At 35.4% G+C, this 9,678-nt stretch overlaps 2 protein-coding genes across 2 annotated transcripts; one reads left to right on the top strand and one right to left on the bottom strand.

Annotated features, from left to right (window-relative positions):
- Positions 1-347: 347 nt before the first annotated feature.
- Positions 348-5,060, top strand: LOC142528882 (enolase-like). The gene is made up of 17 exons (XM_075634145.1): positions 348-505; positions 744-807; positions 1,415-1,479; positions 1,578-1,625; positions 1,719-1,805; positions 1,896-1,976; positions 2,085-2,186; positions 2,262-2,342; positions 2,951-3,025; positions 3,109-3,171; positions 3,254-3,331; positions 3,468-3,662; positions 3,789-3,839; positions 4,265-4,353; positions 4,439-4,490; positions 4,611-4,667; positions 4,793-5,060. The coding sequence occupies exons 1-17, from the start codon at positions 440-442 to the stop codon at positions 4,871-4,873; spliced, it is 1,335 nt and encodes a 444-aa protein (XP_075490260.1). The 5' UTR covers positions 348-439; the 3' UTR covers positions 4,874-5,060.
- A 1,228-nt stretch (positions 5,061-6,288) lies between these two features.
- On the bottom strand, positions 6,289-9,397 carry LOC142529586 (histone deacetylase HDT1-like). Its single transcript, XM_075635155.1, has 10 exons — positions 9,264-9,397; positions 8,764-8,834; positions 8,463-8,683; positions 8,317-8,339; positions 8,155-8,202; positions 7,864-8,066; positions 7,101-7,154; positions 6,929-7,010; positions 6,631-6,766; positions 6,289-6,557 (listed from the first exon to the last, which is right to left on the bottom strand). The coding sequence occupies exons 1-10, from the start codon at positions 9,274-9,276 to the stop codon at positions 6,500-6,502; spliced, it is 909 nt and encodes a 302-aa protein (XP_075491270.1). The 5' UTR covers positions 9,277-9,397; the 3' UTR covers positions 6,289-6,499.
- Between the last annotated feature and the right edge of the window lie 281 nt (positions 9,398-9,678).

Here is a 9,678-nt window from a genome sequence, read left to right as displayed (position 1 = left end):
TTTCAGAAAGGAGGGTCTCCTATGGTTTTTTTTTATAAAAAATTTCCCATAAAATAATTGAAATAAAATAATAATAATAATAAAAAGACGACAGTGGCCAGGTTGGAATTGGGACAGGGGTCCGAGGCGGAATCACCAGTTTCAGGTTAAACAGCAAAAGCACAAGGACGCTAATCAGGGTTAATGAGATCCTTATACGAGGAGTCGTACCCAAATCATGTCAGATCTGGCAGATCACGAGATATTAGATCTACGGCTAATATCTAGGTCGAACTCTACCATTAATCAAAGATCAAATAGACGGTTGTGATTAAGCCTAATCTCTTCTATAACTGTAGGAGTCGTACCCACCTAATCAATCATATTCAATCTTCACTCCCAAAAAAAGAAGAAGCATACAAGCCCTTCTGTACTTCTACCTAGATCCAATCTCTCTCTAATGGCGACCATCAAGTTTGTTAAGGCCCGTCAGATCTTCGACAGCCGTGGCAATCCTACGGTCGAGGTTCGTTCTTCACCCCACCACCCAAGTTTTCTAGTCTAGCCTAACTTTATTGATATCATCGTTCCGAGCTGTTGTCCAGTGTTTCATGAGATTTTTTTATTTTATGGCATAGATTCAAGTCTTTCTTGATTATCAGCAGTTTATGTGGTCGGATCAGTGTGAAGAAATTGTTGATTTATGTTAGAATTGCAGATTTTGGTGTAATAATATGATGTTTAGCAAGTTCTTGCGACTGCAGGTTGATATTCATCTATCGAATGGAAAGTATTCTAGAGCTGCTGTCCCCAGTGGTGCATCGACTGGTAAGATCTATTGGCATGCACTTGATGTTTTTCATTTCTATTATATTAGCAATTCGTTGTACGTGGATTGTATTCGTTTGCATGATGCGTTGGTAGTCGTGGGCATTCGGGTTTCGGGAATCCGATCTTCGTATTCCTTGATTTGTTGTAGTGGCTTAAAGTTACAAATGTAGGGACCATTAGTCTGAGGTGAAACAGACTTGCAAATTTTGTTTAAGTGGAATTGTGTTCTCAAATATTTACATTCTATATTGTCACATCTCGCTTTAATGATGTGAATGTTTCGCCCGTGGACCTTCCGCATTAGGTCAGCTATCTCTGTGCACCCCGCTGCACCTCGAGCTTTTTGTAACGATGGGTGAAGTGTATTTTTGTTGCAAACATCTTTAAGGGTCTCACATTTAAAATTCTAATGCGGATATGGTGTGTATTTTTTTGGTTGTTGACAGTAAAAAAATATACTCCGGAGCATCAACCCCAGTGATCACTGGATTTTCTTGATATATTTGTTATAATTGAGATCAAAGATGTGTCCTTATTTTATTAGTACAATGATTTTTTTATTTACCTTTTGATTTTTTAATTGACCTTTTGTAAAATTCTTCAGGAATTTACGAGGCTCTTGAACTGAGAGATGGAGGTTCTGATTACCTTGGAAAGGGTGTCTCCAAGGTCAGAATTTGATGTCAACTATTTATCACCGGCCTTTTAAATTTTGCCCGCAAATTGCTATTGTTTTGTCTTTTGATGCGTTGGATATGGTTATGCAGGCTGTTAACAATGTCAATTCAATAATTGGTCCAGCCCTAGTTGGCAAGGTTTGTTTTGTCAGTGTTTTGCTTGACTTGTGTTAATTACCATCCGTAATTCTTGTAACTTCTGCTACTGAGCCAACTATGCATTCTTTACAGGATCCAACTGATCAGACTGGCATTGATAATTTCATGGTTCAACAACTCGATGGAACTCAAAACGAATGGGGCTGGTGCAAGCAAAAGGTATTTTTAAGGTATTTATAACAGTCCATGCGAGGTTCTTATTTTCGGTAATAATATATTAATAAACATTTGTCCTTTCCAATTTTTAAGCTTGGAGCAAATGCCATACTGGCTGTGTCTCTTGCTGTGTGCAAAGCTGGTGCTGATGTCCTCAATATCCCCCTGTATAAGGTAGATTGAAGTTTATTTATTTTCAGAATAGTTTGTGATCAATTTCTAGTTTGGTATTACAAATATATTTTAGTATTTTATCGATTTTTGGTTGTGTTGTGGAATCAGCACATTGCCAACTTGGCTGGCAACAAGAAGCTGGTGTTGCCTGTTCCTGCATTCAATGTCATCAACGGTGGATCACATGCTGGAAACAAACTTGCTATGCAGGCATGTTTTTCTTACATATGAGCATTTGTGATGTGTATCAAGATTAAATCTAGACTGTGTGAACTTTTTGTACAGGAATTCATGATTCTTCCTGTTGGCGCTGCATCATTCAAGGAGGCCATGAAGATGGGAGTAGAAGTATATCATCACTTAAAAGTAAGTGAAATCATTTAGACATAATTGAAGTCCGTGATGGTTAACTTCTGGATACATTTCACGGTTTCAATTAAATATTTGTGTTTGCTTGGTTTTATTGGAAATTATGGTTCTCCTGCAATTGTCCAATTTAAGAATGTAAAGAAACAAAATTTTTTAGCCCTATTCATAGTGACCTTGATGTTCTTTCTGTTCTCTCATCTTTTTTCGATATCATGTTATGCTTTCCTTCCACACGCCAAATGCGGGGTACTTGTATTCTCAGATCTGTGCTGTGTTCCTGACCTGAAGCACATGGGTGAAATTTGATTATTTTATCAGTCAATATGAAGATACCATGTGGCTGTGTATCATCTTGTAGCAATATCTTGCATATGGAAGTAGCTCAATGTGTATTCCATGGTCGATCGACTACTTTCATTTTCATCAATCATTGATCTTAGAAAATTTTCTGGGACACCTTGTGGAAATTCTCTCTTTTCAGTGTATCCTTAGTGATTTTATCAGTTTAAATCGTGTGCATAATTCAATTTCTAAAATTTTGTATTTCGATTTTAATCTCCAATGTCCTGATTATGCTTTCATTTCAATTTTAAAATTTATTTCAGTCCGTTATTAAGAAGAAATACGGCCAAGATGCCACCAATGTTGGTGATGAGGGTGGCTTTGCTCCGAACATTCAGGTAACTCTCTTTAATGGTTAAATTAGACTTCCGTTATGCTTACATGGTATGGTATTTAACGAGTTTCATGATTACTACTTCAGGAAAACGAGGAAGGTCTCGAACTTTTAAAGACAGCTATCGCTAAAGCTGGTTACACAGATAAAGTGAGCCCTTTTTCTGTGGTCTTTTCTCTTGTATAGTATTCCTTTGTTTGAGTAGCTTATTAAATGTTTATCGAATGTGTAGGTTGTTATTGGGATGGATGTTGCGGCATCTGAATTTTATGGATCAGATAAGACTTATGATCTGAACTTCAAAGAAGAGGCAAGTTCCAGATCTGAATTCTTGAATGATATGTGGAATTTGTCATGAGAGTGGACGAGCATTTTGCTCATGCAAATTAAACAATGAAAAATTGCTCAAGTTGTAATATTTACATATTTGTTATTTTTCTTGCCAGGGCAATGATGGTTCACAGAAGATCTCGGGTGACCAACTCAAAGACGTATACAAGTCATTTGTAGCCAAATACCCAATTGTATCGATTGAGGATCCATTCGACCAGGATGACTGGGGGACCTATGCAAAACTCACCGGAGAAATTGGTGCTCAAGTACAGATTGTGGGAGATGATCTCCTCGTCACCAATCCTAAGGTGAGATTTTTTTTACATGTGGCTCATACTTCTACATTTGTGGAATATATTCATTACTCATTCATCGTAGTTGGTAAGGATTTGTGCTAGTGTTATTTAACCTTTTGATTTTATCAATGGCTGCAGAGAGTGGAGAAGGCTATCAAGGAGAAGACATGCAATGCGCTTCTTCTCAAGGTATCATTGTAGCTATATGATATTTAATTTTCCTAAAAGTGATCTGCGTATCATGTTCGATATTTAGCAAACGATAGTGAGTGAAAAAAAATAAGAGGTAGGTTATGAGCTCTTGGAAAAGGTGATTTTGGGTTTTTTTTAATCATATGTATTGTATTGTTAGCTGTCATTTTATCATATCTTATATTGAAATTATAATAACATTATTGTTACAAAATTTGCTTAATTATGTGCATGATATTTTCTTATTATCACACACTTGTGTTACGTAATTTTAAACCTTAAAAAATAACCATGTCTCATATCCGCGTCCCTATTTCTATATCCATGTCACATAGTTTTAGCACTTTCTCCATGACACTAAGTCCGTTACCCACCTCTCAGAACCTGAAATTTCACTCTATCTTCACTTGTCTGACTACCAGGTTAATCAAATCGGATCGGTGACTGAAAGTATTGAAGCTGTAAAAATGTCCAAGCACGCTGGTTGGGGTGTGATGGCCAGTCATCGCAGGTACCAGACTTTGAATTCTGTATTATGGCAGATTTATAATATGAGAAGATTGAGATGATGATACGTCTGATATTTGTGGATGCAGTGGAGAAACAGAGGACACTTTCATCGCTGATCTCTCTGTTGGTTTGGCTACGGTAAACTCCTTTCCTACCTCTTAATACCGTTTATTTCATCCAATGAATACTCTGTTGTAGTCGGCGAACTCCCCTGGCTATGTGGAAGCTGTAATATTGACATATCCCCTTCTTGGACAGGGCCAAATCAAGACTGGAGCCCCGTGCAGATCAGAACGGCTTGCGAAGTACAACCAGGTAAAACTTCACACTCCCTCTTCATATTTTACACGGTTTCATCCCGAAAAGAGTGAAACTTGGTTGTGTCGTATCTTTTAAATTTCGTTGATGTAGAATAATCTTTCCTAATATAATACATGCAGCTGTTGAGAATCGAAGAGGAACTTGGCTCAGAAGCAGTATATGCCGGAGCTAGTTTCCGTGCACCCGTCAAGCCGTACTGAACATGGTGGTGTTGAGTAGTGAGATGGAGTCGAATAAATCGTCTGTGAATGAATCATCCTCACAGATAACCGAGACTGTTTTTTAATATCGAAAAAATTTTGTTACTCCTTCCGTCGAGATTTGGACAGATATAATCCGAAAACTTTGTATGCATATATCTGAATTTCAACGTTTATTTCCTTTTTCTTCCCATTTATGATGTGTGCTATTTGCTTTGTGAACTTGACCTTTCAGGGGGTAAGTCATCATTAATGGATGCTGATTGACGCCAAATATCAAATATCTTACATTCATGAGAAGATATCCACACCTTATTTATTGCTACTTTCCAAAAAGTTTCATTGTCAAAGAATAAAAATGAACAGATTGCGGGATCATATGATTATAATAAATCTTGAGGATTTGAATTACTTAGGATAGCCTACATGCCGTGTTGCCGTTCCTGGTCTTCGGTCCAGAGTTTTCAATCGAATCTTATTTAAAGCAAGAACGAAAAAGAGTTTTGACTTCAGTAAAATTAAAGAAATGGATAATGTCCAAATTGTTTGAATTATTTGATATTCATTCGAACGAGTTTAATAGATTTCATTTCCTTTCTCGATTCTATTAAATATATAATAGAATAGTATTTTTTTCTTGTTTTTTTACTAATATCAATTAAATATGGACAATCATATATTCATTTTTCTTGCCATTTTACTATTATTCTTCGTACAATTAATTTTTGAATAAATTTTAAAACAATGTTTGTTTACAAACTTTGCTTGCATTTCCAATGGTTGTTTAATGTTTGTGTGTAAAAAACGAATGAATACTATTTTCATCTTAATTATATAAGTTACGTTTTTTATTTGTTACAAATATATAAGTTGTATTGAATTTAGTAATTTTTTTTTACTAATATACTCCTACTAATTACGTTTTCACGTTTTCAAAAATGTGCAACTATTTTTTTAATAAATTAAATATAGATAAAACCAAAAGTTTATATATAATTTGTTTTCCAATAATTTGTCTTAATCTCTGTGAAAAAATAAGGCTATATAATCGAAACAGGGAGATTATCTTACCATATTATAAAACTTCAACATCCGACATTACACCAATATCAACTTGCATTTGTAACCTTGAAATCAACACAATTCTGTCTTTCATATTATGTACAATAAAGATTTTATTTTATATACTAATTAGTATATTTCTAAGACATCTCAAATATTTTTTCAACATCTCTCTCAACAAATTTCTAAAGATTTAGTAAATAATATTTGTACATATTTAACCATCATTTGACAATAAAAAAGTATTTTTACAACAATTATTTGAAAATAAAAATATATTTAAACAAATAATATTTTATATATTGCATAAAGCGTGTGCGTCGAAGCTAAGTTACCTGTGCCAACAAACTAAATTCATAATTCCCATCTTTTTACTCACGGGCTCAAACATTTTTAATAGAATCATAATAAGATAAGGTTGTAATACAAAATCCACCAAACAAAACCAAAAAATAATTCTAGATTGAACCCCAAAATGATAAAGCTGATTTCGAGATTCAAATGACATCAAGCATAATGGGCAAAATCTCAAAATGGATACATCCTGGGTTATTTAATTTATTTCTAGGCACCGTGCTTGGCTTTCGAGTGTGATTCCAAAGCTTTATCGGAACCAAATGTCCTGCATGTGAAAAATAACGTTTCAGTCCATTTGCTCTGTTCATGATATGTTTTACAATTGAGAGAAAATGTACCTGTTGCAGGTCTTGCAGGAATGTGAACTACTACTTCCAGCACCTTTAGGTGTCGACTGATTTGGCTTGTTAGCAGGAGTCTTACTAGCCTGCTTTGGGTAAGGAGTAGCTACATGAACACCACCTTTCTTGTCATCTGTCGAACAAGTACAGAATTTAACAAGTCAGTTTATAAACTGGGGATTGAAATTTCGACATTCAAAAATTATTTCACGGGTAAAAAATAATCTACTAAATTAGTTTCATACAACAGTGGGTGCAAATAAATTTGGTTAGCAGTGAATGATAAGAAAATCACCAGTTTTCTGTGGAGTCACTTTTGCCTTTTTATCAGAAACAGGGGTTTTGGATTCTGCAGCACGTTTCTTGCTTGGTTCAACCTGAAACATGCATTATGTATTGTCAGTGGCCAAACATCACACATCACCACCCAAGGATAATTCAGACAAATAGTGGACGTTGCTCTATACCTTCTTTGGTGTTTCTTCATCACTCTCATCAGACTCATCTCCGTCGTCCTCGTCCTGAAATTATACAATAATTAACCGCTATTACTCTGATATTCCAGTAGAATGTACATCCATAATTCGATTTTTATGTATCATAAAACTACAGTTTGAGTAAATCCAAACTAATTATAAATTATCAACATTCATGCTACACTGAGCCACATCCACCACAATTACTCATCAAAATCTATACAGATACTAGTAAATACTATTTTACCATAGAATCTCGAAGAAAACTGAGCAATATTTTAGCCACTGCAACGGCACTGTGACTGATCATAAAACCAGATTTTCAAATACTCTGGATGCTGTTACCACAGTTGAAAATTTAGGCAGCAGAAAAAAATTAAATTTAACCAAGTTCAATGGAAAAATCTGAACATTTAGGAACAAGTAGCAGCATCAGTTTCTTTACTAGCCTTGTTACAATTTCTACCAATGAAGAATCAACTTACAGGTTTAACAAAATGAAAATTGTATGGTGAAAACCAGATGAAAAATTATTCGCTAGCAAATGCCTAAACTTCTGACAAAAGCACAGTAATGACAGTTCGTGTGAAGGGGAAACTAAAAAAAGAGTGAATATTTACAGTGGTAAGGCAATCATTCAACTAACAATAATTTTATCCACCAGTTCTCAAACTGAAAATAGCCTCCAATCAGAAGAGTAAACAATTATACGAAGTATCAGTAGACAGCACACTCAAAATCGGATAAGAACTACCTCAGAACCAGCTTCATCATCCTCAGACATCTCATCATCATCACTGTCGTCGTCGTCCTCATCATCATCTTGGGGTTTGACACCTTTGGGTGGCTCAACAATCTGCACCTTCTGCTTACCCGAGTTTGAATCCTTACCTTTGGTAGTAACAGCTTTACCAGTTTCTGCTGGTTTCTCTGGCTTAACTTTTGACACAGATTTCCCTGCAGATTTGCAAGTCACATCCGAAACTCAGATGGTATAACAGAGACATTTTAAATTAGAAACAGAAGCACCCAAAAAAATCAGTACCATTAGATGCAAGAATGTTTGGGATATCTTCCTCAGATTCTGATTCATCTGATACAGTTAAAAATTTCACTCCGTTAAAAATAGCATGGGATACAGAGATATATGAAGGGATCTACACAGGGAAAATTGCAAAAGAACGAGCATGAAAGGAAAAACACACACCTGACTCTCCCCCTGGCAACTCAGTGGCAACCAAAGAAATCCGAAAGAGTCAAGGAATAAAATTCTATAAGAAAATAGTAAAACTACATAGCCTTCAAGTGAAAAATAAATAAATAACTTCCACTAGTAATTAATACAAAGGATATTCCTCATCAAAAGGGTTACTGGCCTTGTAACCAAAGAAATAGACACTTCCACTTTTCCAGTTGTGTGATAGCTCGAAATTGTTGTCAAATACCAAGTCGAACTGTTGTTGAGGTAACTTGTCACTGAAAAGTGTTCCAAGAACGAGTTTCTTCCCCTCGACATTCACAAACAAGCAAACTGATTCATTTCCTTTCTCCTTTTTCATCTCACCAAGAGAAGCCTGCCAAGGAACAGTGCTTTACCAAAAGAGAGAAACAATACAGAAGAAAAAGAGGTTCCCAAAACAAACAATTATCATACCTGAGAAAGATGCAAAACAAAGCCATCACCAGGCACAACCTTGAAAGTCTCTCCACTTTTCACCTCAGCACCTAAACAACGGTGTACAATGATAAAATGATCTCCAAAACCCAAAACATCAAGCAGTGTTGACAAGCAAACTTTAAAACAACCAAATAAAAACACAGATAAGGTAGAATAACACAAGCGCTGTCCTTCACTCGGAATCAGTGAAACTCGAAGCATGAAGTTGCTTCCAACACTGTTTCCGATACCAATAAAATTCTAAACTCCGCATAAACGGAAATATCTACAACAAAAGAATCGCAACAAGAGAAATGCAGCTATAAGAGAGATAAAAATCATAAAAATGATAAATAATCAAAAAAATGAAACAGATACGAAATCAAAAGAAAAGAATAGCAAACAAACCCAGTAAAGCACCTATAAAACCAATAATAAGACCAATCAACCATCGCAACGACAAAAAATTAAGGAGAAATGAGAAAGAAATTTATTACTCCAGAACTCCATGGCCGAATGTTTGAATGACAAGGGCGGGATAAAGAGAAATTAGGGTTTAGGAGAGGAGACTCCAAAATGATAACTGCCACTAGGGTTGAGTGAAGTGTTAATTCCAATATATACTGTCCTGTGGTCTGGAGTTTTGGTACTGTGTAGCGCGGACTAGGGTAATTCGTGAATCAATATCTTGTTGGGCTTGGGCCGTTTATGGGACACCTATTAATTTTCGTTAAAGCCCAGCCCTAAAACAGTTGTTTGGTTAGATAAAAGTTATTTCTGTGAGGTGATGATATATCGTATGCGAATGAATTATTGGTTTAAAATCATTATTCGGTCGAATGAAATTAAATTAAATATGATATGTGATTTATTAAAATTATTTTATGGTTATAAAATATGAAAATTCAAGAA

Source organism: Primulina tabacum, chromosome 16 (genome assembly GCF_025594145.1).
Source record: "Primulina tabacum isolate GXHZ01 chromosome 16, ASM2559414v2, whole genome shotgun sequence".
Taxonomy (NCBI): Eukaryota; Viridiplantae; Streptophyta; class Magnoliopsida; order Lamiales; family Gesneriaceae; genus Primulina; species Primulina tabacum.
This window is presented reverse-complemented; position numbering and strand designations above follow the sequence as displayed.

Excerpts from the sequence above, each read along its gene's own strand:
- LOC142529586 (XM_075635155.1), bottom strand. Across the intron at positions 8,340-8,462 it reads AGTAACCCTTTTGATGAGGA|TGAGTTGCCAGGGGGAGAGT; the intron begins ATATCCTTTGTA and ends TTTGGTTGCCAC. Across the intron at positions 8,067-8,154 it reads AAACATTCTTGCATCTAATG|GGAAATCTGTGTCAAAAGTT; the intron begins GTACTGATTTTT and ends GCAAATCTGCAG.
- LOC142528882 (XM_075634145.1), top strand. The coding sequence starts at position 440 with ATGGCGACCATCAAGTTTGTTAAGGCCCGTCAGATCTTCGACAGCCGT. Across the intron at positions 808-1,414 it reads CCCCAGTGGTGCATCGACTG|GAATTTACGAGGCTCTTGAA; the intron begins GTAAGATCTATT and ends AAAATTCTTCAG. Across the intron at positions 3,332-3,467 it reads ATCTGAACTTCAAAGAAGAG|GGCAATGATGGTTCACAGAA; the intron begins GCAAGTTCCAGA and ends TTTTCTTGCCAG.